Source organism: Amphiprion ocellaris, chromosome 21 (assembly GCF_022539595.1).
Source record: "Amphiprion ocellaris isolate individual 3 ecotype Okinawa chromosome 21, ASM2253959v1, whole genome shotgun sequence".
Classification (NCBI taxonomy): Eukaryota; Metazoa; Chordata; class Actinopteri; family Pomacentridae; genus Amphiprion; species Amphiprion ocellaris.
In genome coordinates this window covers 3,070,374-3,097,386 of record NC_072786.1, presented here as the reverse complement: position 1 = coordinate 3,097,386, position 27,013 = coordinate 3,070,374, and the positions used below count along the sequence as shown (strand labels likewise).

General features: G+C 38.0%; 1 protein-coding gene across 1 annotated transcript in view; it reads right to left on the bottom strand.

Annotated features, from left to right (window-relative positions):
- Window positions 1-722: 722 nt before the first annotated feature.
- Window positions 723-27,013, bottom strand: part of nrip2 (nuclear receptor interacting protein 2) — a 44,420-nt gene continuing 18,129 nt past the window's right edge. The window contains exons 2-6 of the mRNA XM_023270959.3: window positions 23,134-23,448; window positions 12,585-12,667; window positions 11,907-12,004; window positions 8,366-8,418; window positions 723-6,104 (exon numbers count right to left, since the gene is read on the bottom strand). Of these exons, the coding sequence (XP_023126727.1) occupies window positions 5,988-6,104; window positions 8,366-8,418; window positions 11,907-12,004; window positions 12,585-12,667; window positions 23,134-23,448 (666 nt within the window). The 3' untranslated portion in view covers window positions 723-5,987. The remainder of the gene's footprint in view (window positions 6,105-8,365; window positions 8,419-11,906; window positions 12,005-12,584; window positions 12,668-23,133; window positions 23,449-27,013) is intronic.

Below are 27,013 nucleotides of genomic sequence, written 5' to 3'. Positions count from 1 at the left end.
GCAAAGATCACGAACAAAGGCCCACTGTTCTGTCTTGGGATCTCCTCTAAGTCTTCTGACACCCTCACAAGAAACTTGAGGGGATTTTCTTTCTGACAGGACCTCATTCATGCAGCTTCTTTTTAAAAAAATAATAAATTATGTTTACTCCAAAACAGGAGGGGAATGGACTTAAGAGCAACTGTATGCATTGAAAGAATATATTAAAAAAATTGGTTCTGTAAAAATCACAATGAACACAGTATAAAGTAACAGAAAAATTTCAGTTTTGGTCGCACCTGGAGACTTCAGAGACTGTCATCTTTACTTGTAGTTTGCCTAAGAACACTTTCCTTAGACCTGCCCTGGAGGACTTTAAACTTCATTTCAGACTAACAGACTTGATGCCGACGTCTTCAGTCTTCGTTATGTAAAGAAAGAGAAGGATGGGGACCTTCAATAGTCAGAGGGATCAACTGTGGAAGCCCCTGGTGCTGTGGGAACATCTGCTTTCTCTGTTCTGATATGACAGTTCTTTATTTAGCTGCATGTACCAGCGAGGGGCACATACAGGGGTGTTCTTCTAGTACACATCATGGGAATTAATGTGTTCCTCCCACAACCAGTCTGCTGATTCATCTCATGCAGACAGAGAGTGTTTGGAGATGCTAACAGGCTACCCCTTCACGTAACGTTGCTTTATTTCCATCACTTACTATTGAAATTATGAGCCCAAGCCGAGCTAGCCAGAATACGTATTTTATTAGGCAGAGAAAATACTGTTCAGAAGAAGAAAAAACACCAAAAATAAATTTCTGTCACACATCGATTCCTCTCACACGGCATAGGAAGGTCACTAGTGCGTCAAAGAGAAACAAAAACATCTCCAATCTACACGTGGATGACCAGCGGGAGGTTAGATGGATGAAATCACGGCCAAAAGCCCGGCGAGGCTCAGGTGCTGTTCACCCTCCTGTCGTCCTGCGGGTCAAAATGACCTGTTTTAAAGTTTGAAGATAGAATAGAATAGAATAGAATAGAATATTCTTTATTGTCATTATACAATGTATAATGAGATTGCAGAGCTTCTCCTTTACAGTGCAAGGAAATCTTAAAGTAGTGCAAAAAAAGATGTGGAGAAAAGAGATCTTTTCACAGTGAAACTTCTGATGTCACAATTTTTGGGAAATTTTTGAACATTTTTTGGTGGAAAAGAAATGTTTAAAAAAATGTTTCTTAAGATCATTCACAAAAAAATCAACCAAAATCCAGAGAAGTGGTTTTTTTAGGGGATTTTCTTTCTCTTTTTTTAATTTCTTGTCTCGTTTTTGTCCATTTTTTTGTCGCTTTGTAACTTTTTTGTCTAATTTTTTGTCTCTTTTTTTGTTTAGTTTCGTGTTGCTTGTCTCATTTTTTGTCATTTTGTTTCTCACTTTTGTAATATTTTCTTGTTTTTGTTGTTTTTCTGTCAGACTTTTGTCACTTGCCTCATGTTTTTGTCGTTTTTTTTGTTGTGTTTCATTTTTGTCTTGCTTGGGTCGTTTGTCTATTTTTTGTCACTTTGTTTCTTTTTTGTCATTTTTTCGTCTCGTTTGTGTCCATTTTTTGTCACTTTGTAACTTTTTTGTCTAATTTTTTGTCCCTTTTTTGTTTAGGTTTGTGTCATTTTTAGAAAATATTTACAAGAATTTTCTTGCCAAATTTGGAGACTTCTAAGGGAAACTTTTAAGGAATTATTGGAATTTTCTTCCTGAAGGTTTTTGCAAATTTTCAGAAATTTGGGTCTTTTTTTACAGATTTTTTTGGGATTTTTTTCAGACCAGGAAACAGTGCCAGTAAATGAGGACAACAGGAGGGTTAAAGCAGAGCGTGATGGCCTTCAGTGAGCACATCTGAGACAGAGTTCCTGATTCTCCACACCATGAAGACACGGAGACAAGAGAGGCAGGTGGCACTGGTGTGGTTGAGTCTCTTTTTTTTTCTTTTTCATTCTCTTGTGACGGGCAAATTAGCAAACATGAGGTGTCAGAGTGAACAACATCAGCCGAAAAGGTAGTAAATACACAAAGAGGGCCGGGTCCTCTGGATGGAGAGGAACGTGAGCTTGAAGACCATGGCTGAGTGATTAAATCTCCTGAAAGAGCCGGAGAGAGGGAAGGCAGCTGGGGTCGGATTTGGCAGCTTGTCGTGACCGGAGCTCTCAGGGACGATGGGACCCGTTCCACTTTTTTTTCCCCATGTGAAACAGGAGCCGTTCCAAGGCAGAAAAACCCCGCTTTGACTCAATGCAACATGACACAATCAGACTAGTACACAAACATGCAGACTTATACAAAGGCAGAACTTTACAAAGTCATGCAGATGGAATGTTTTGATATTTCTGTAGCTGAGTCTGACTCAAGTATATTCGGCTGGCTGGCCTGAAGTCTATTTTTTTTTGAGGGCATTTATAGGGAACTACCGTAATTCAGCCTCGGGGCCATCGTGACACGCTGGAAAAATGCAACCATGTCAGTCTTTTGATGAGGAAAGAAAGAGTGAAGGGGCTTTACAGAGCTGAATATAAATAAGTCCCTCAGACATGGTGGTAGTTTCCTTAAAATTCTAGCCTTGTCTCTTAAGGAGGTAGTCTGACCCAGAAAGAATTACACAGGACTTCAAAAAACTTCTTTCTCTGAACACATTGTCAAGATCAGGGGTGTCAAACATGCGGCCTGTGGGCCAAAACTGGCCCTCCAGAGGGTCCAATCCGGCCCTCAAAGTGTAAAAATTACAGAGAAGATATTAAGTGCAATTTGTAAAGCCATAAATTTAAGATAATTTCTAGTTCAGGACAAGTTGTTTTGATCATAAAGTAAAATACTAGATTGTTCTTCTGTCGTTTTATGTCTCGTTTTTGTAATAGTTTCTTGTTTTTTTTTACTGACTTGTCACTTGTCTGAAGTTTTTGTTGTTTTGTTGTTTTTCTCATTTCTCACTTGTGTTGTTTGTCTTATTTTTATTATTTTGTGTTTTGCTTTATTCACTGTTTTGATTTTTTGTCTTGCTTGTGTCATTTGTGTAATTTCTTGTCTTGTTTTTGTCACTTTAACTTTTATGTCAATTTGTTTGGCTCTTTTTTGTTTTGTTTTGTGTTGTTTGTCTTATTTTTTGTTGTTTTGTGTCTCCTGTTTTGTCTTGTTTTTGTTGTTTTTGTGTCTGACTTTTGTCATTTTGATCATACAGTAAAATACTATATTGTTCAGTTCCAGATAGCTGTGACTAAATGTTGTGTTCCTTTGTCGACACTCTGTGATCTGGAAGTTGTAATGTGGAAATGATAAACTGAGGTATAATGTTGAATTTGAACTTATTTTTCACAAAAAATTTCAGGTTGTTCATGATGTTTTGTAAAAAGATAATTCCTTCAATGTGAACATTTTCAAAATGTGCCTTTTTTGCACTAAAAGGAAAAAATTGCAGTTGTGGATATTTATAGATTATTATGCTGTGATTTTACTGGTCACTTGAGATCATATTGGGCTGAATGTGGAACCTGAACTAAAGTGAGTTTGACACCCCTGGTCAAGATCATCCTGAGTACAAACACTTTTTCGATGAGTCATGTTGATTCTTAAAGGATAGTTTGACATTTTGGGAATAACTTTGTTCACATTTTTTGGTTGATGATGAGAAGTTACCACTCATACCTGATCTATCTGGTAAATGTGAGACTACAGTCACAATCTGGTGGTTGAAAGAGGTAGCCTGGTTCTGTCCAAAAGCAACAAAATAAGCCTATCAATACCCCTGAAACTCGCTAATTAACATGTCGTGAAAATGTGTTTAAGCCAATGATTCCTAACTAATGTAGAATGGATATCTAGCCTTTAGTCGAAAGCTTCCACAACCTGAGTGAATATATGTGCAGCAGGAAAGATTCAGTGAAAACTAGCTGCAAGTTACAAATAAACAGGTTTAAACTAAAAAGAATGGATAAATGATTAATCACTTCTTGGTAAAGCTAATGAGCAACCAGTTAACAAAGGATATAAAGACAGAATTGAGCTTGTTAGCTAAAAAAATGAAGATGAATGATGGAAATACAACAGCTAGCTAAAATAATGGTAGGATTAACAAGTAAAATAGGTAAAAGTCAATGATAATAGTTGAAAAATACCAGATGAAAGTACTGAATAGACACTGCTAGCTAAAGGTTATGGATAAGCAGTGAGTAAACAGTAGATTACATGGTGGAATAAATTGTCTAAATTGGTCAAATTATGATTAAAGAGCAGAAATAGTTTGTTAAATGTTGTGGATAAATGCTGGAATAGCTATCGGTAATGAATAATGGTTGGAAAAACAGCTAACAGCTTAGCTTGTTAGCTAAAACTAATGAGCAAATGGTTGGTAAGTTAGCCAAAAGGCAAAAAGAAAAGGAAATTGTGGACATAGCTATGGATAAAATGTTGATTTAGGCACAGGTTTTTGTTGAAAAGTGGAAATACTGCGCTAAAAGCTAGGAGTAAATGGTAGAACAGCGAAAGCTAATGGTTGAAATAGCTTGAGATTTTGGATAAACAATGGCAATAGCTAAAGGAATGAATAACAGAGGACAAACAGCTAAAACTAATTCATGCACACCTAAAATGATATAGTTTGCTGATAAGGTGGATGGAAAACTGTTATAATAGGAAAAGTTCTGGATAAAAAGGTAAATAGCTAAAACTAATATTGGCTAATGGTTGAAAAAATAACATTAAAGCAATGTCTAAACAGCTGTAAAGTTAAAGATTATGGATTAAAAGTGGAAATAATTTAAAAGTAATGGATAAACAGGCTAAATAGGTCAATGTTATGGTTAAAATCAAGACCTTGGTTGCTAAAAATAACGCATAATTGTTGGAAAAGCAAATGAAACTAATGATTAAACAATTAAATTTGCTGAATGGAATTAATTTTGAAAGAGTTAGCTAAAAGTTAGTTAATCTATAGAGAGTGGAAAAAGGTTGCAAAACGTAATTGATAAACGTTGGAACAGCTAAAAGTAAAAATATTAGCTAAACGTGTCAAATTAAGTAATTGCTAAACATGGGAAATAGATGGAAAAATAGCTACAAGGAGTGGAAAATGGGGCTTAAAAATTGAAATCTCGCTCAAAGACGCAATGAATTGTTGACATGTTCAACTTCTGACAATTCGGTTGGTACAAATGCAAATTTAACTCATTTTTTATATGGCAGATGTGGCTGATTAAAGAGTCCATGAGCTCATCGCATTGGGATTTATGGAAACCTCTCGCAGGTTTATGCCATAAAAATACTGAAATGTAAAAAAGTTAGACGGCAGTTTTACAGGCTGTTATGTGCTTATGTGACTGTTTTCGTAGTGTTTTGTTTGTGGATTCCAGTGTATGTATAGATTTCTCAGAGAAGCTATAACGTAAATATTAGCGGTGCTATAGGCAGATATAGTTGCTGTCAGACAAATACAGGACTTAAGCTAACTGGCTAATAGACGTAGATGTGTGTCGATCTTTTCAAAAAGAACAAATCTATGTCCCCAAATATCAAACCATTCCTGTTACAACACCTAACTGAAATGATTTAGGTTTGCAATTAATATATATTTTTATTTACTTTGATTGTTAAAGTCATTTTTCACAGTCAGATCACAAAAATATTCCACTAAAAGTTCACTTGAAATGATTATCATGGTTTTCCCCCCAAAGCAGCTCAACAGAGGAACTGATCTGAACATACAGTATACTCATAAAGAATGACTAAACCCACAGAGATTGGATTTCATTCTGCAAACTAGACTAATTCAATAGAAGAGATAATCATGGCAAATGTCTTAACTCTACGAACACAAAGATGTAAACTCAAGAGGGACTGAGGCGAATGCTCATCCATGTTTCTGGCAGTGAGAGAGGCTGTGATGGGACGGTCCGGACACGAACGGCTCGGGGCCACGCTGCTGCAACCGGTCAGGCCTAGAGGAAGTGTCGCCGCCGTCGAGTCGCCTCACAGGTTCTCGTTGGTGTCGTGATGGCACTGGCTGTCGGCCGAAGGCTTCAGGAAAGGCAGCTCCTCGCCACAGCCCTGCAGCTTCAGCACCCGACTGCTCAGATCCAGGCAGCACTACAGAGGAGTCACATGGTGAGACATAATCAGTACAATAAATATTTAATACAGGTCAGGAAGCAGAGTTCACAAGACGCTCTGAAGGCTGGGGATCTAAATGTACAGTCATGGAAAAAACGAGTAGACCACCCTTGTTTTCTTCAACTTCTTGTTCATTTTAATGCCTGGTACCACTAAAGGTATATTACCTGAAGAATACAATGAACATGACAAAAATGCAGCTGATTCCATAATACTTTATGTCCTGTTTGACCTGCTTCAGCTTCATTTTATTCCCAGAGTAAATAAGAGGTCATTTCATGTCATCAGCAGCACTGCACATGTAAAGACCTGATACACACATTCTTAAAATTAAGTTACATTTTTCGCTGCTCAGTTATGTTTACACCCAAAACTACTTGGTTAGGTTTCGAAAAATACCATGCCTTGATACGATTTGATTACTTGGCTTAGGACAGGGGTATTCAAATAAAATTCAAAGAGGCACAGTTAGAGAAATTGCATTAAAGTAAAGGTCCAGAACATCATAATGTCTAACTTGAATTTGTGTGATATATGTTGATGTAACCTAGTTGTTTTATTTGTGTCTGCATGTAATCAATAACTGACCATCAAATCAAATAAATTCAGTACAGTTCAAAAACATTTGGACAACATTTATTAATAAATACATTTTGATATAACTGTACATCTTAAAATAAAGTGAAAAATAATGACTGAACAACCTGAACCAACTTATATACATCTTCAACAATACTTGAATCTCAAAAAATGTAAACAGTTGAACACTTTTATATTTTTTTCTTGTCTTATATCACTGCCTTTATATCTCTGCTGCTTAATGGGAGAACTGAGCTGCCAGTATTTTAAATCGTGGCCTAAACGGTGTCAGGGTCGTTCTCAGACACATTTGGAGCTCATTTGTTAGTCTGGAACCATATTTAATTTGGATTATGTTCATAGTTGAGAAGCTGCTTACAGCTGGATGTTGAGCCAAACATAATCAACATGTGCAGGACGACTTTCCTCTCAGTGTCGAGTTGTTTATTTTCCTTTTTTGTCTGTCCTCTTCCTTTTGTCTGTCCTCGATTGTTTTCTAAACTCAGAGCTGTGATGTTTAGCGCCTGCAATGCAGAGACTTCATTGGCTGAGTAGTGTCACATGGGATATCAGAACTCGTACTTATTGGACTGTGTGTTTCCTGAGCTGATAACCAATGCTGTAAACACTGGAAAAGCTGCGCTCATAAAATAGAAGTGACCTGTCAAATTTAAAATCCTGTTACAATTTACTGATCACAGGTCCGGTCCGTACAAGACGACGTCTGGGTCCGGATCCGGACCGCAGTCCACTAGTTAGTGACCCCTGGCTTAGGAGGACAGCACAGCAATAAAGACATCAGAAACGTGATTGGAAGGAAATAGACTTCCATCCTTTCCAATACATTTGAAAATGCACTTTAGTTCTACACAAGCATAATTATTAGGAGACAATGCCATAAAATGACAAAGATTGAACCAAAGCAGTAAAGTTGCAGGCTGGAGAACCAAAACAATAACCTGAAATATGCTATAAAACGCTATGGAACTGGAGAGAACTGCAGTCGAGAGATGATTATCTGTGTTGTCTTGACAATATGCTACACTTCAACATTTCTGCTGCACCTCTGGTTGTGTACGCCACTAGTCTTAATTAATTACTAACGCTACTCATGAAGAACGTTGCTGAGAAAGCTAAATATAGGAGGGAGCTCATGGCTAAAATGTTCATCTTACTTCACAAAGTCCTGAGGGGCTGATTTACCGAATTAGAGCTCATGCTCCTTTCACACCCTGAAGTCTCACTCTAATTCGATTTTTACAGGATAACTAGACACAGCGTACACATTATAGAAATAAGAGCAGCACTACCTGCTCTACTGGTTGGATTTAAATGTCACGTTTCAAATATGCACAGTCCTGAATCTGCTCTTATCTATTTTTTATCTTCACAGCAGGCAGCTGATAGACACATGCACCATTAAAATAACACCACCCTCCCTTTCCGACAGATAGCACACACACATTTCATTCCTTTTATGACTTCCCTCCTCAAATGTTCAGTTTCATGCGGGTATTTTTCCGTCTCTTTTGCTCATTTAAAGCCATGCAGCCATTTCAGGGTAGCTTTAATAACCCACACACACACACACACACACACACACCAAAAGGCAAACGATAAGGCTCACAGAATGTTAGAAAAGCAAATGAGGAACTTACTTTAAGTTCCAACAGAGTCTGAAGACCCAGGCACAGCTCGAACGCCTCATCCTCTGAGAGTGAAAAGAGAGAGGAGAGATAAAGGGAGAAATAAATTGAATTTTTAGAACTCCCTTCATCTGAATATGAATACATTAGCTTGAATCCAGGTTAAATCACCAACATAAAGTGTCTGCCGTGTGATAATGAGCACCGTGAAGCATCTTTACAGTGAGGGTGGTTGTGAGCTTTGAGGTGGAGACGGGTGGAAGTATTATTATTAAATGTGTGGTGGAATTAGTCACTCGTAAAGATGAACTGCAACATAAATCAGAGTTTCTGGTCTTTTATCCTTGTGAGAACCAAATGTCTTCATAACAAAGGAGAGACAAAGATCCAAAGCGAAGACATAGTCATGCTATTATCCCCATAAATGTATGGTTTTGGGCTCTTAAAGCAACACTTTGACATTTTAGGGATGTTTCTTACACAGAGGACCATTGGACAACTTTATAAAGAGTAAAAATTACAGAGAAGACATTAACTGGAAATTGTAAATTTTTAAAATTGTAAATTTAAAATGATTTCTGGTCATGGACAAGTAGTTTAGATCATTAAGTAAAGTAGCACATTGCCCATTGTTCTTTTGTGTCTCATTTTGGTAATATTTTGTCTTGTTTTGTGGGGGTTGTTTTGCCTTGTTTTTTTATCTGACTTTTATTGTTTGTCTCATGTTTTTGTTGTGTTGTTTCTTGTTTTTGTCGGTTTATGTTTCCTTTTTGTTTCGCTTTATGCATTGTTTTTTGTCTTGTTTTTGTCATTTTGTGTCTTTTTTGTCTCATTTGTGTCGTCTGTCCGTTTTTTTGTCACTTTGTGTCTCGTTTTTGTAATATTTTGTCTTCTCTTGAGAAATCGAGGATGACACCCAGGATCTTAATCTGAGGGGAGGAAGAAACTGAGGAGCTGTCAATAGTGACGGAAAGACTGTCAAATTTGGATTGTGTAGATTTTGTTCCAATGAGAAGAATCTCTGTTTTGTCACAGTTTAGTTTTAGGAGGTTAGAGGTGAACCAGGATTTTGCCAAGGAGATGGAGGTAGATGATGAAGAGAAGAGGCCCCAGGACAGAGCCCTGGGGAACACCTGAACAGACAGGGGAGGGTTGGGAACAGAAGGATTTGAGTTGGATGACCTGAGAGCAGCCTGATATGAGTGAAACCAGTGAAGTGTTTATGCTAAGCTAAGCTAATCATCTCCTGGTTGTAGATTCAGTTTAATTGTGGCAACAATTATATCTCCCAAAACTGCCAACTAACCACTAATTACCACGTTACATCATGCCGTGTAAAAACAATATTAGGATTGATTCAATATCACGTTTATGAAGCTGCAGTCAGTAGACAGTTAGCTAAGGTTAGCATTAAAACTCAGTTTAAATTCCTTTTATGTTCTATATGGCTATCCATTTCCTCCTGCAATTTTTATTCTAGGCCAAGCTGACTGTGTCTCTCTGCAGCTAGATGTTTTGTTGTATCGTTGACAGCTCATGTAATCCAGCATGAGAAGGAAACAATTTCCTAACTTGCTAAACACGAACTGTTTTTCGAAGCACATTCATGAAAAATCTATTTTCTGTAACATCCGTGAAGGCAAACATCTTTCTTTGGTGAAAGTCTCACCTGCACACTATGCAGAAAACACGAACCACACAACCCAAGGACAAAGAAACAAACAGATCAGTCATCTGAAGGAAGGCATCCTTAAAAGGAAGACGACCTTTCTCATGATAAAAATAAACTCTGCTATTTGAGATGGAGACTAATGCAAAGGGACTAAGATGATGCAGATCAAGTTTGGTCTTTTTTTATCTTCTCTCTCTGGACTAGTGCCTGCACTACTGACCACTCATAACCAAATGAGCTCATAAAAGTCCATACAAACATAATCAGTCAAACCAAATTCCTCAGTACATCTTCAGTCCATTTGTCTTTAAGAAGTTTGGCTCCCGTTGTTCGTCTTCTCTCTGCTCAGAAATGTTACAGTCTCTGTCTGTGATGTTTACAGTGGGGAAAATAAGTATTTGATACATCGCCAATTTTGCGAGTTTTCCCACTTACAGAGAATAGAGAGGTCTGTAGTTTTTATTGTAAGTACACTTCAACTGTGACACAATCTAAACAAAATAATCCAGAAAATCACATTGTATGATTTTTGAATAATTAATTAGCTTTTTATTGCATGAAATACGTATTTGATCACCGACCAACCAGCAGGAATTCTGGCTCTCACAGACCTGTTAGTTTGTCTTTAAAAAGACCTCCTATTCTCCACTCATTACCTGTATTAATTGCACCTGTTTGAACTCGTTACCTGTATAGAAGACACCTGTCCACACATTCAATCAGACTCCAGCTATTCCACCATGGGCAAGACTAAAGAGCTGTCTAAGGACACCAGGGACAAAATGGTAGATCTGGATGGACTACAGGACAACAGGCAACTGTTGGTGCAATTATTAGAAAACGGAAGAAACTCAGGATGACTGTCAATCTCCCTTGGTAGGACCTTGCTTTGTGGAGTATCAGTGATAAGATAAGATAAGATAAGATAAGATAAGATAAGATAAGATAAGATAAGATAAGATAAGTCCTTTATTTCTCCCCACGCCAGGGGAAATTCACATTGTTACAGCAGCTTATGTAGCAATAGACATAGTAATAGGAATAAAATAATAATAGAACAGTAGTAATAATATTTACAATATATACAGGGGTGAGAGATGAGGAAGGTGAGGGATCAGCCCAGAACTACACGGGAGGACCTGATCAATACTCTCAAAGGTTACCATTAGTAACACACTATACCATCATGGATTAAAGGTCCCCCAGCTCCAGCCAGCACAGGTCCAGGTCCGTCTGAAGTTTGCCAGCAACCATCTGGATGATCCAGAGGAGGCATGGGAGAAAGTCATGTGGTCAAATGAGACTAAAATAGAACTTTTTGGTAGAAACTCCAACTGCTGTGTTTGGACCATGTATCAGCATCCTTCCCTCAGTTAAGAGCATTGAAGATGGGTCGTAGTTGGGTCTTCCATTATGGCAATGACCCAAAACACAGCCAGGGCAGCTAAGAAGTGGCTCCATAAGAAGCATTTCAAGGTCCTGGAGTGGTCTAGCCAGTCTCCAGACCTGAACCCAATAGAAAATCTTTGGAGGGAGCTGAAACTCTGTGTTGCCCAGCGACAGCCCTGAAACCTGAAAGATCTGGAGAAGATCTGTATGGAGGAGTGGACCAACATCCCTGCTGCAATGCAGACCTGGTCCAGAACTACAGGAAACATCTGACCTCTGTCACTGTAAACAAAGGTTTGTTTTGCTGCTGTATCAAATACTTATTTCATGCAATACAATGTAAATTCATAATTTAAAAATCATACAGTGTGATTTTCTGGATTTTTTTTGTTTAGATTCTGTCTGTCACAGTTGAAGTGTACCTATGATAAAAATTACAGCAATCAAATACTTTCACTTTATTTCACATCGTGTTCAAAGTGACATTCTTACCTTTGACATACGCTGAACACCTGAGTGTCTGGCTGCCCAGCTGCAGCTGCAGATCCGTCACTGAGCTGCTTCCTCCACATGGTGAACTGGGCACCAGTCTAACAACACACACACACAGACATTCTCTAAAATATAGATTTAATAGTTCAGAAACTTTCTTGTACATTTCATCTGAGTAGCTGGAGTGGCTGTCTCTCAGAAACGGACTCCTCTTATGATGAATAACCAGCACTTTATATTAAACTGTCTATCAAATTTTGTGGAGCTGAGATTTAATAACTGGGATTATAGAGAAAACATCAGTTTTAGCATCCTTTACTGTTTACAGCTGATTTTTAACGAGGATAAAAACTACATATAATTTCTTTCTCATACTGTAGCCAGTGTTGTAAAGGCTGAGCTTTATTTTGCTTTTTAAAGTCTTTTATCAAGATGAAGGTGACGTCAAGTCATAAGATTCTGGAGAAACTCTTGAGAGCTCATATGCTGTCTTATTTAATCTTCCTTGAAGGCTTATTTTTAAAATCCAGTTCATTCACTTCCTTTTCCTATAATATAATCTCCTCTTCCTTGGCTTCTCTTTTTATGTATTCACTATTTGTATTGTTTTGATTTGTTTGTCAGAGCATTTCATAAACTGCCTACAGTGTATCTGCACATCAGAGAGGAGTTTCTTACCCCAGCCTCTGGCAGCAGGAGGTGGAGATGTGGTTATGTTGGCTGCCAGTGTTGATGGATGCTTTGACTTCAGCCTCGCAGCACTGTGGGGAAGACAGAGGGGAGATTTTGGTGTCACAGTGTGATTTTCCACTTCGGTCTGGCACCGTCGCACACAAGGAAACAGCCAGTCACAGTGGCACATGCACACAGCCTTTCAAAGCCACTGATCTCTCCTCTTTTCAGTAAATCCCCTTGGCTGCCATGCGCTCACAAAACTGCCAAACTGAAAAATAAAGTCCACTTCAACTGTTAATTAACTTAGTTCAAACAAACAAATCTCCCATTAGTGGAGCGTTTCCAACCTGAGCCTTGTTTTTTTGGTGTCAGATGCTATTTTGTCTGTAACCTGGTCTGTATTGATTGTGCTGCAGGTGTTTGGTTGAGCGGCCTCACGCTCCCTAATCAGGTTAAAAACAAACCAGCAGAGACATTCTGTGTATGATTACAGGCCACATGAGCTGTTTTTTTGCTTATTAGCTGATATATTACTCATATTGCTGACAGAAGATGCTGATTCTTTAGTTTGCTGAGTGCACTTTGATTTTTCGGACTCATGCATCACTGGAGCATGAAATATTAAGCAAGTGAGTCATACGTGCACATTCACCACATTAGTCCAACAACTCCGCAGTGTAGAGGAAAGTGATTTATGGAAGTAAAGATTCATAATTTGACATTTTACAATGTCAAAGCTTTGTTATTTTATTATTGTTATCATCTTAAAGTTATGTGTACAGTGTTGACAGATAATAATCATTTCAATAAGCACTGCAGAGCTTTTTAGTGAGTTTTATCTCATTATTTAGCCCTCGACGTGACTGTTTTGGTCGTCTGACTCACCAGATGTAGACAATAAGTCATTTCCATTATGCATTCCACATTGGGAAACAGTAACATCTACCTCCAAGCAGCAACCAACATACTGAAAACTGCAAATTCTGATGAAGAGCAGACTCATGCAATAAGGCAGGTGAATTAGTTGTTTCAGTGACAACACTACTGCCAAAACAAGATCCCTAAAAACTATTTTGCAGGGACACCATCCCTTCGTCCTGGGCTTAACACCACTCTGGACAGGAGTGAATGGTTTAAAGAGATACAGACAAGATAAAGCATATCCTCCTATATCAGCATGATAATGAAGAGCAGTCAGATCATGCTCCAGTGCTGGCAATGCAAGATTAATGTTTTGGTGCAGTCTGTGATGGACAGAAGGCAACTATTTTGTGCTGGAAAATACTCTAAATACACAGTTTATGTCACCCCCACTTCAGGCTACATACCACCAACCAGACAGACAAAGTTAGCGTCTTGCTGTTGAGCACTGGTGATTTGCTAAAACTAAAAGATGTTGGAGTTGTTGGAGACCAAAATGCTTCGCCAAGGAGGTGGAGGCTGAAAGTAGAGTAAATGTTAGGGCTATTTTTGCCAGGCGACGACAAATAGAAGGTTTCTACTGGGTGTTTCATGTTAGCCGCTGTAGGCTAGGATGTTATTGATGTTAAATCATGTCAATTCTTTGCTCCAGAGTGCCAAAAAATCAATCACTGCAGGTTTAGAACAATAGTTAAGAAGCTAAAGCCAGGCGATAGCTAGCCTAGCTTAGTTTAAATGAAAGACAAGAAACAGATGACTACAAATAGAAGGTTTCTACTGGGTGTTTCATGTTAGCCACTGTAGGCTAGCATGTTATTTATGTTAGCTTATAAAATAATCAAATCAATTCTTTGCTCCAGAGTGCCAAAAAATCAATTAGTGCAGTTTTAAAACAATAGTTAAGCAGCTAAAGCCAGACGATAGCTAGCTTAGCTTAGCCTAATTTAATGGAAAGACCGTAAACAGGAAAAAAACACTGCCTTGTCTTTCCAAAGGTCAAAAATACTCTTACTAACTCCTTCAAAGTTGACTAATTTTGTAATAATTTGTATTATCTGTCCATAAACTTTTGTGTAAAATCCATGCTAACCTGAGCTAACTGTCTTCTAGCATTAGCTTTGCATTCATGTCAACACTTGTATCTCATGTTACACCCAGCAACAAAAGCAAATAAGCCTATTTCCAAAACATCTCCTCACTTCATCTTTCACTGAATTTAACTGCAGTGATGCTAGCAGGCAGCTTAGCGCTAATTTCCACTGACATTTGTCTTCTTTATCTCACGGTGGCTCCGCTGCCTGCAGGCCTCTTCGTGTCACAAAGACGTGTTTCACCCACAGTGCAGCAGATTGCCAGGGTTTATGGCAACTGTTGTCTCTGAAGACCATATTCAGCATCCCCAAAGTTCACGTCATACAACCCGTACACAAGGAGAAACATGTTGTATGTGGAAAAGAGATAATGCAATGAAATAATAAGGACAGTGAAGGGAACATATGGCAGCTCTGCATGCATGTGAGATAAGCAGTATGCTGCAACCACCCCCACGCTGCTAAACGAGCATCACACTATGTATGATTTAGATATTTTTCCACAATAATCCTTCCTTTATGATCGCTGTTTTCATTTTTGCTTTCAGATAAACTGCAGCAACATGTTCTCAGTCATATTTGAGGAATTACAGACTGTGCAGCTGCAAAATGAGCAAATTCATCGACTCGGTGATTAAATCTGAAGCAGTTTGGTAAACAGTTATTTAACCCTCGTGTCGTCCTGCGGGTCAGAACTGACCCGTTTTAAAGTTTGAAAATGTGGAGAAAAAAATATATTTTCACAGTGAAACTTCTGATGTCCACATTTTCAACATTTTTGGGAAATCTTTTAACATTTTTTGGTGGAAAAAAAATGTTAAAATGTTTCTTTCAGAACATTCACAAAAATCTACCAAAGTTCAGCGAATTTCGCTGGATTTTGGTTGATTTTTTTGGAAATATTCTTAAAGAAAATATTAGAAGTTTCACTGATATATATGGAATCACTTTAGATATTTTTAGGATTTATTTTGGAAGATTTTTACTTATTTTTAAAAAGTATTTACAAGATTTTTTTTTGCTAAATTTGGTGGATTTTTTTAAGGGAAATTTTTAAGGAATTATTGAAATTTTCTTCCTGAAGGTTTTGCAAGTTTTCAGAAATTTAGGGATTTTTTTTGCTGAATTTTTTGATTTTTTTTCAGACAAGGAAACCATAATTTTTTGGTGCCCATAAATGAGGACAACAGGAGGGTTAATGAAGGATCTTTTTTTTGTAAAAGAAAATTAAATTTTAAAAAGCGCTTTGTTTTCATCTTGTCAGTATAAATATTTCTGGGTTTTTTTGTACTAATGGAAGATGGTTAAATAGTTTGGGCGATTATTTGAACAAAACAAGACATTTGAAACATTAACACCATGAACAGTTTTTCACAGTTTGCTAACACTGTACATAGAGAGATAATCAGCATTTCAGGGTTGCATTTCATATGCATTAGATGCTGTTTTAATGGATTATAGTCAGGCACAGCAGTCAAAATGCTGAAACTTGACTGTTCTAATCAGCTAGCTTTAACTGATTCAGTAGACATTTCCATATTTATTCCAATCTGATGGCTTAAAAGTGGACCAAAAATTGCATTTTTATATTCTGGAGGCCTATTTGTTGCCTCCTATTAGGACATTTTCTAATATATTCTGTGTTTTTGACTGCCCAGCACCCATCCAGCCTCCATAGACCACGTCTGTGTATCCTTCTCTCCACGTCATCTCCTTCATAAATCAATACCTTATCCACTTGACTCGAGGATATTTCCCCCCTTGGAAATAAACACGTTCAGTTTCCATGTACCTTGTTTTGATCTCGGTACAGCCTGAGTTAGCTGAGCGAGCCTCCTTTGTCCTCACGGCCTCACCAGCTTATCAGCAGACCCACAAACCTGCTCTTTTGTCTCAGTCCTGCCGGTGCAAAAAATCCCTCTCTATCCCTGAAGTTTAAAAATAGCCGGCGAATGAGTAACTGAGGAACACTTTGCATTTAATAAGTTGATGATAAAACCTGGCAAAGCACACTGAATAATAGGGGAAAATGCTGAATCCACTGGAAAAGTACACGATAGTTTTAAATTTACTCACACATGCAGAATTCACAGAAGTGATGCTACATATGGAGACTACAGGAAACAGAAGTTGTTTGATCTCTTCACTGATTTCTGTGAAAGGATAAAAAATGACTCTGTCTTCAGTGTCATGCTTGGCTGCAAGTCTCTAATCCAAATTCAAAAGGTCAAAATATAATCTCTGTAGCTATACATACAGTCATAATTCTAATAAAATAGAACAATACCCAGAGGAATGCCTTAAAATAAAGAGTCATATATTTTTGTGATTATTCAATTAATGGACCCCTGGAGCAGCGGCTATGATGGAAGCTAATGGAAATCCAACCAGTTAAACAAATTAGTCACTTAGTGTGTAAAATATCAGAGCGTGCTGAGAATGCCAAAGTGAAATATTCTCAACGGAAAACCCCAAAACTATTAATTTGCAGTGACAAATACCTGAAAAAAAATGAACCAAATCAACTTCTTTCAGCACTAACAGCAGTATTATACTGTGTCAGTGTAGGTGAAGAAAATTATTTTATTCACAAAACTAAAATGTAGATACTTAAGAAAAAAAACTTCCTCTCTCTAACCTTTCTGTAATATCAGTTATTCAACAGGACTGGACTGAGCAGATATTTTACATCTAACATAATATTATCACAGAACAAGTCTGACATTTTCAGGTGGTTAGATATCATAAAGTTGTTGGTGAGGCTCTGAATCAGTCGTAGTGAGTATTTTGTGTGACCTTTCTGCATACATTAGTCACTGGAGTGTTGATGGGCGACTGCAGGGAGCTTCTCCATGTGAATCCACACCATTAATGCCTAATGTGCATCAGAAGAGACGCTTAATAAGAAGAATGAACATCAGTTCAACTCCAGTTTTCATAGCTAGTGCTCAGTAAAGGATTTTTAAGATGCAGCAAGCTCAGTGGCCCATACTCAACTGGGGACTTGTGACAGTGCATGTTGGATTTATGGTTATTTATTAAACCGCTCCTCAATGCTGAATGAATATTTGAAAGAATGTTTTGATCAGATAACTGATAGAAAATAAGAACTCAGTGTCATCTTTTCTATACTTTACTCCAGTTCTACAGCAGTAAAACTGGTCACTGTAGTACAGACAAAGGTGTTAATGATTACCAGTTAATTGATTAATTTCTGCTAATAATTGAACCAATTAAAGATATATTAACCGACAAGGCAGGGGATAAAGGACGTGTGTCAGAAAATGTATTTTCTGACACACTCTTTCTGTATTAGCTGTAGTACCTGGTTGCACCACCAGGTGAAACTTCTTACTGTTTGACCCTGTAATGACCAGAGGAGGCACTTGGGCCACCAGTAGTTTCATGCTTTCAAACAGAGAGTACACCTGTGCTCACCATAAGGTAATTTTTTTTATTCAAGGTTTCATCCCTCTGAAATGATACAATGACTGAGTAGCCTTAGAAGAGTACTGCTCTGAGTGCTTTTCTTGTTTTGTGCTATCAATTAATTGATTATTGGTTGATAATGCTGATGATTATCAGTTAAGAAATTTGTTGAAAATGTGCATGATTAAGTGTATAAGCACAAATTACTTTCTTACTGTCTTTATAAAATGTAAGACATCGAATACACTTAAATTACCCGTAAACATTTTACTAACACATATTCATGATAAAAACTTGTCATTTTAATGTACAATTGTTGGTAGTTAAAGAAAATATTCAGAGTTTTTAATTGCTCTATATGGTATTTATTGTTCACTTAGTGCACTCTGTCATAATAAAATATATCAGGGTTAGTGATTCTGAAGGATATGTTTACTGGTTCCAGATACACCTATATTATTCTCATTTCCACACTTTTGTAGCGTATATCATTTACAAATGCATGAGTTGCTTGTGCATGATACAGATCTTAGTTTTTTAGAGTGAGGCAGAGGACAAGCCCTCTCCTTCACTCTGCTTTCCCGCCTTCTTTTCCCTCTCCCAATAGACAGAGATCCAGGAAGAGGAAGTGTAGATAAGGTGGGGGAGTGGCCTGTTGGAGTCTCTCTGGGACCATGTGGCCATCTCAGGTAAGGCTGTGACGTACAGGTAGTCGCTGTGTCTTTGTCTTTTTTTTGTTTCTGCTTTTTAGATAGCATGAGCAGTTAGCAGTTGGTACTTGCATCTTAGATGAAGTCTGCTTGTCTAATCTCTGTCTGTGGTGATCTTGGCTGAAGTAGTGAAGCATGTTAGCAATTAGCATGTAGCACTAACAAGTTTGGTGAGCTGGATTGTGTTGTTTCCTTGTCAGTGGTCAGTTTGCTTCAGACATGGTTGTAGTCTTGCAGCTAGCATTAGCATTTAGAGGGGTTTGGAGAGTCTACAAGTATAGTTTCTTTGTGACTTTTTAGCACTTGGCACTAGGTATTCAGCATCTTGCACTAGCCAACTGGTAGCATTGGTACTGGTCACCACTTGGAGCATCTCCTCACTGGAAAAAATGCCCCTCTCAAAACAAGAAAAAAAAACTTATTTCAAGGAACTTTTACCTTGAAATAAATGGAAAAATCTGCCAATAGAACAAGTGAAAAATGGCTTGGTAAGATTCCTTGAAATAAGATATGATATTTAGAATATTGAGATCTTAAAATTAGCTGGGAAAATTTATTTTAACCCTCCTGTCGTCGTCATTTACAGGCACCAAAAAAAATTGTTTCCTTGTCTGAAAAAAGTCCAAAAATTCTGCAAAAAAAATCTCCAGATTACTGAAAATTTGCAAAAACTTCAGTAAAAAAATTCCACTAATTCCTTAAAAATTTCTCTTAAAAGTTTTATTTAAAAAAAAAAAATTCCCCAAATTTGGCAAAAAAATCTTGTAAATATTTTCAGAAAAATGAGTAAAAATCTTCCAAAGAAATCCTAAGTATATCTAAAGTGATTCCATATATATAAGTCAAATGTCTAATATTTTCTTTAAGAACATTTACATAAAAATCAACCAAAATCCAGCGAAATTTGCTGGATTTTGGTTGATTTTTTTGTGAATGTTCTTAAGAAACATTTTTAACATTTTTTTTTCCACCAAAAAAATGTTCAAAGATTTCCCAAAAATGTTGAAAATGTGGACATCAGAAGTTTCACTGTGAAAATAGATTTTTTTCTCCACATTTTCGACACAAGGGTTAAACTATATTTTACCAGGATTGTCAAGCTTAGGTGACTTAAAATAGGCCAGACATGCTTAAAAATAGCAGTTTTTCACTCAAAAATAGGTTTTTGCTTTCATGTAACCTCCTAATTTGAGATGTATTGAACTCATTTTGAGTTTTCTTGTAAAATTCAACTCAAAACAGGATATTTAAGATGCACTGTCTTAAAACAAGTCCCTCCATCTGCTGAAATGCCTCTTGTTAAGTGAATTTATCTTAAATCAAGTGGGATGAGACATTTTGGTTAAAAATAAGAGAAATAGACATGGTAAGATTTAGAGTTTTTGCAGTGCTGGGTCAGCTGAATGTAGCAGTGCTGTTTGGATTGTGTAGGAGCAGTGTGAACTGGCACTAGGGGGGTGAATCTGGGATGCCAGAGTTCATCCTAGCCTCCTGGAAGTGTTGTGGGACTAAATAGACTAAACACCGTTGAAGGGAGGTTTCCACCTGATGACCCCCAGAGATGTGTTAGGAATCACTGGTGTGTATAGTGATGGGTCAGGGATCCTCAGTGCTTCATTGGGTGTACATCCTTTTTGTTTGGAGCACGAGTGTCTTGTGTTTAACTTATCAAAGAGGAACTTGTTTCATATATAAACTAACCGTGGAGTCTCCACACCAGAGGGCTGGAATGAAGAACACAGCTGTGAACCATAAGTCTGTGATTCACATTAACCAGGGACCATCTCTACCTCCAGTCATTTCCTGACATGTCTTTCTAATGTAAAGGCGTACTTCATCTCCCACGCATCATTAACGCCGCGATGCTGGAAGAACAAAGATATTACTACAATCTGACCGGCAGATATCACTGTGTTTGTGTGATATATTTTATTTATTTAATGAAACCCCAAACTGGCACCTGTTTCACCCACTTTATGTCATCAATATTCCACTGTGTGACCAGGAGCTGGTCAGTAATACCAGCATCCTGGTGACTCCAGTCTGCAGCCAAGTCACATTAACAGAGTTTGGCCCAACAGAGCATGTAGACCAGGAAAGAATAGAGGCTCATAGATGCCCAAAGGTCACCAGAGCAATAATTATATATTGACCTGGACAATCTTTGAGTCATTTTGGACAATTTTTCTTCTCATTTTCAGCAAGTTTTATGTCAGCTTGGATTGTTTCTCATCATTTTGGATAATTTTTGTGTCTTTGGGATAATTTTCAAGTCATTTAGGACCAATTTCATGTCATTCTGGACTAATTTTCTGTAATTATAGATAATTTTTAAATCATTCTGAACAATTTTAAGCCATTTTGGACAAGTTTTGAATAATTCTGGACAGTTTTCTTGTCATTTTCAACAAGTTTTGTCAGCTTGGATCGTTTCTTGTCATTTTGGATCATTTTTGTGTCTTTGGGATACTTTTCAAGTCATTTAGGACCAAATTCATTCCTGGGATCTTTCTGAATGGAGTTTGCATGTTCTCCAGGTTCTCCGGTTTCCTCCTAAAGTCCAAAAACATGCTGAGGTTAATTGGTGATTCTAAATTGTCTGTAGTTGTGAATTGTTTGTCTCTATATGTAGCCCTGTGATGGATTGGCCTGGACTGACCTACGCATGTCATCCATCTCCGTATCCTCCCAGATTTCCCTCTTCTTGTTGATCTGATTTTGTCGTTTCTGTGAATGCCCCATAGGCCTGTTGTGTATCGGTCTACTCCTGCATTGCACCGAAAATGCTGTCAATAATTTCCACCGCAGCCTCCATAATTCAACCAGGAAAGATGTAGAAAAAGACACGCAATAAAAAAACTAAAATACCCCTCAATCACTGAGGTGTAGATTGGCACGGGGCTAGTATTATCACAGGAAGTCGGTGTTTGGCGAAATATAGTAGGTAATTTGCAGGGGAGTTATTACTTTACAAATTACCGACATAGCGCATTCTCACGGCATTAAGATCACAGACATCCTCTGCAATTATTACAGATCACCTTTGGTCCTCAGGTACTAATCCTGTGTGAATAGGGCTTATATAAGAGTGCAAAAAAGGAAAGGTCACAGCTGATCCTTAGGGAGGTTATAAGGGCCGGTGTTTGGTACATGTTGGGTAAACCTGATCCACATTATCTCTTGGTCACCACATGGGTTAAATATAAGTTTTAAAAGTCTACTGCTTAAATTTTAGTTTTGGTTTCTTCTTGTTTTTGTCTTTCCTTTTGTCCTGAAACCCACACAGTTTGCCCATTACAAGCCTCAGCATCCTTGTTCTGAGGTAACTACGATGTATTGATCTTGGGTCCATGTGGACACATTAACCAGGTTGGACTGTGACTCAGTTATCTGTAGTTCAGATGCTGTGAGACAGCTGCTGTGTCCTGCCAAGCTTCTGATGTGTTGTAAAGAGAAAGTAAATGAAGAGCCGGCTCTAAATGATGAGTTATCAGAGCCCAGCGCTGCTGTCTTTGTATCTTCTCTTGTCTCCAGTTTGTATGCTGTAGTAGAAAGTGGCACAGCACCCAGCGTTGCATTTAACCCTCCTGTTGCCTCATTTACGGGCAGCAAAAAATATTGTTTCCCTGTATGAAAAAAATCCAAAAATTCAGCAAAAAAATTCACCAAATTTCTGAAAATTTGCAAAACCTTCAGGAAGAAAATTCCAATTATTCCTTTAAAGTTTTATTTTTTTAAAAAATCCCCCAAATTTGGAAAGAAAATTCTTGTAAATATTTCCAAAAAATCCTAAAAATATCTAAAGTGATTACATATATATCAGTAAAACTTCTAATATTTTCTTGAAGAACATTCACATAAAAATCAACCAAAATCCAGCGAAATTCGCTGGATTTTGGTTGATTTTTATGTGAATGTTCTTAAATATTTTGAACATTTCTTTTTTTCCACCAAAAAATGTTCAGATTTCCCAAAAGTGTTGTAGTAGTAGTAGTAGTAGTAGTTTTGAGGGCTGCACAGTGGTGTAGTGGTTAGCACTGTCGCCTTGCAGCTAGAAGATCCCTGGTTCGCGTCCCGACTTTCCCGGGATCTTTCTGCATGGAGTTTGCATGTTCTCCCTGTGCATGCGTGGGTTTTCTCCGGGTACTCCGGCTTCCTCCCACAGTCCAAAAATATGCTGAGGTTAATTGATCATTCTAAATTGCCCGTAGGTGTGAATGTGAGAGTGATTGTTTGTCTCTGTATGTAGCCCTGTGACAGACTGGTGACCTGTCTAGGGTGTCCCCTGCCTTCACCTGAGTCAGCTGGGATAGACTCCACCCCCCCCCATGACCCTAGTGAGGATTAAGCGGTGTATAGATAATGGATGGATGGAAACTAGTAGTCTTAATAGTGTCTTACCTTGCATTGAATGACCAGAGCTGTGAGGGCGGTCGAGCTCTCCGTGCCCTCGGGTTTCTCCGCCGTCTGCCTGGCTCCGGCTTCGCTGTTGTCGTCCTCCTCGTCCGACCGGAGGCTCCTCTCGCTCTCCTCCAGAGACTCCCGCTCCTCCGTGGAGTCGTCGGCCGTGCTCTCGCTCCTCTCCTCGGCGTCCGTGGGTCCGTCCTTGGTGTCCGCCAGCGGGGATCGAACCCTGGTGCTGAGGTCCCGGGCCTCGCCTCTCAGCCGTGGGATGTTTCCCTCCAGCAGGCGGCGCTGGACGATGCTGTGGGGTTGCTAGAAGGCGAGATGGAAGATCTTAAATGACAGGTTTCCTCAGATGAGATGTGGGAATTTACACCAAGAACAAAAAATAGGATCAGTACATGTTAACGTGTGATATATAACCAATGTATGTATAGAAACCCTCATTATCAGTGTACATCTGACCAAAAAAAACTGATTAAGTGGAAACTTTACACATATTCTCTTCTCTGATCTTCCACATATACAACCTTTCAGATTAGAGTATAAAAGAACATCACACTCAGCAGGATATTAAGATGATCATGCCAGAGAGAACAGAGTAGCACATCATGACACGGGGAAGCAGATGTAAATAAAATGGAGACGGCCGTGCAACACCGTACTGTAAAATGAATCACACTTTGCAGGGAGAAAAACCCAAAAGCAGAAGGTGCAAAGATGAGCCTGAATGTGAAAAACCGTTGGGGAGATGTGGTAAATTGTGAGAACTGGAGGTGAGACTTCAACTATCAGTTTTAATCTCTGTAACTACATTAGCCTCGAGGGCTAGGATCTTTAGCGTTGCTTGGCAACAGTGTCCGTTGCTCCGGACAGCAGCGTGATAATCATCACCATCCGGCTCAGCCGTTTCAGGGCAGAAAGGGATCATTTTAATGGAAGAAATACTGGAATATTTTGATATGTGGTCTGCTTTTCAACCCTCCTTTTCATGGTGAAAATGTAAATCCTTGTTTTACCACGATAACAAAGCATTTTTCTGCAGGTAGATTCTAATAAATATGTTTTATTAAAAGAAATTTAAGTTCTAAAAAAGCAATGAAACTATTTAGCTGCATACTGTATGAGGGTGAGTTTTAATTTCACTGAGTTTTAATTTCAAGGAAAAGATTGACTTTCTTAAATCTTACTTCCAGATCAGCTCTGCAGTCGTTCCTAAACTGGGTCAGCGCTCAGCGGTATCACATGAGATTCTGTTCAGCTCATTCTTTGCTGCTCTGTGCTGAATGTTGGTACATACAGTATGATGGAGGTTGTAATGTCAGTGTTTGGCAATAACAGGCCTGTTTCCTGCTCTGACAAGCCACGAGAGGAGGCAGAAATGTGCCGCTGCTGATCTGTGAAGTGTTGTTCAGCTAGAAATCTCAGATTTCTCCTCATGCCTCCGGAGGGAAATAATTTATTCATATGAAAAGGGCCACTATTTTGCTCATTAGCCATTCACACTGTGAAATAAATCACTTTTCTGCACAGTTTGTTCCCATATATGCTGAAATATCCATGTTTTATAGCCTGCTGGTATACAGTTTGGCACCTTTATTATTAAAACAGCATACAGAATGTGGGACTTTAAGATTACAACCTGCAATATACGGTGTAGTTCTTCTCAATTAGAAATACAGATTGCAAAGATAGTGTCATTTTTGGTGGATCACAGTATGTTTTAGCATGTACAAGTAGATACAAGCGAAGTTTGGAAGTGTTTACTATAAGATAGATGCACGTTCTGAAGCAACGGAGTTAAATCAGGGCAGGAAAGGATTATTTTAATGGTGGAAAAAATGTAAACATGCAAGATTGACACACAAACAGATGAGTTTTTAGGGGTTTAGTCAGCAACTAGAGAGATGCTGTAACTATGAACAACAATCTAATGCAGGATTGTCAAACTCATTTTAGTTCAGTTCCACATTCAGACCAATCTGATCTCCAGTAACCAGTAAAATCACAGCATAATAACCTGTAAATAACAACAACTTCACATTTTCCTTTGTTTTAGTGCAAAAAGGGACATTCTGAAAATGTTCATGTTTAAGGAATTATCTTTTTATGAAACATTATGAACAACCTGAAAATTGATAAGAAAAACAAATTTGATTCATGAGCAACATTCAGCCTCAGTTTATCATTTCCACATTACAACTTCCAGATCAGAGTGTCTACAAAGGAACACAACATTTAGTCACAGCTATCTGGAACTGAATGATGTAGTATTTTACTTTATGATCAAAACAACAAAAGTCAGACAAAAAAGACAAAAACAAGACAAAATATTACATGAGACATAAAATAACTGGACTCATATCACCCCAAACCATAAAAAAAATGCACAGCAATTCTTGCACTGCTGCATCTTTGCACTTTTTAAACTTATTTTTTCAAGCCACTTTATATTGTGTTGTTTACAGTGTGTCAGTACTGCACTATTTCATCTCATTTCTCATCCCTGTACATATTGTAAATATTATTACTACTATTTTATTATTATTTTATTACTATTACTATGTTTATTGCTACATAAGCTGCTGTAACATTGTGAATTTCCCCTGGCATGGGGATAAATAAAGGACTATCTTATCTTATGACAAAAGCAAGAAACAAGAGCCAAAAAAATTAACAAAAAAATTACAAATCAACAAAAAAATGGACAAACGACAAAAACGAGACAAGAAATTACACAAAATGACAAAAATGAGAAACAAAATGACAAAAGAAATTGACAAAAGTTTGACAAAAAAAGACAAAATATTACAAAAATGATATGCAAAACGACAAACGTGGGAAACAAAACAACAAAAAATGAGACAAACGACACCAAACAAAATGAGACAAAAAATTTCCCCCAAAAATGGACAAAAACAAGACAAGAAACTACACAAATAACAGAAAGGAGGCAAAAAATTACAAAAGGAAACACAAAATGACAAAAACGAGAAACAAAACAACAAAAGCCAGACCAAAAAACCCAAAAGAACAACTAGTAATCTAGTATTTTACTTGATGATCAAAACAACTTGTCATGGTCTAGAAATGAGTTTAAATTTATAGTTTTACTAATTTACAATCTGCAGTTAATGTCTTCTCTGGAATTTTTATACTTTGAGGGCCGGATTGGACCCTCATGAGGGCCGCTTTTGGCCCACAGGCCGCATGTTGGACACCCCCGATGTAATGTTTTGGAAGAACATAAATGAGGCTTATGGGGTAAATATTTGCCACGAGTGGAAGCCATTTAACTGTAGAATCCAGAGCTGTGGCATTTTTCCCCCCAACATGAAATCAGACAGGCAGATTTATTTAAATTTCTAACTTTAGCTTCAGTGAAAAAGTGAGAATCTATCCCAGCCAGCTGAAAGGAAGGTCACATTATCATGTCATGAAAGCCAATTCAAGGTTAACGCTTTCAGGTCATCACTGTCGGCAGACATAAAAGGCTTTCTGGAGGGGCTTTTCTTTCTGCACACATCTGGTACATTACCACATTTAGATTTTTGTGGCCTTTAACAGACAAAAGGAGCCGTACACCCACAGCACAAAGCACTAAAAGTGGAATAAAAGTGCTTTTTTTATGTCTACAGAAAGAGTTTTACTGTAAATAATCGATGCTTTTTTGATCTGGATCAGGTTTCTGCTGTTTCCAACCAGCATGTTGCCGGCCACTGGCTATTCTTTGTGGATTATATAAAAAGTAAATTGTATTTCAGCTGTCTGTTCCTCTGTAATCACATTGCTGTTCTTCCAGCACAGAGTCTGGGTTCAGACTTTGAAAAGAGCAACAGAAGCGCTGCATTAATAAAACACAAAGGCCTTTTCTCTC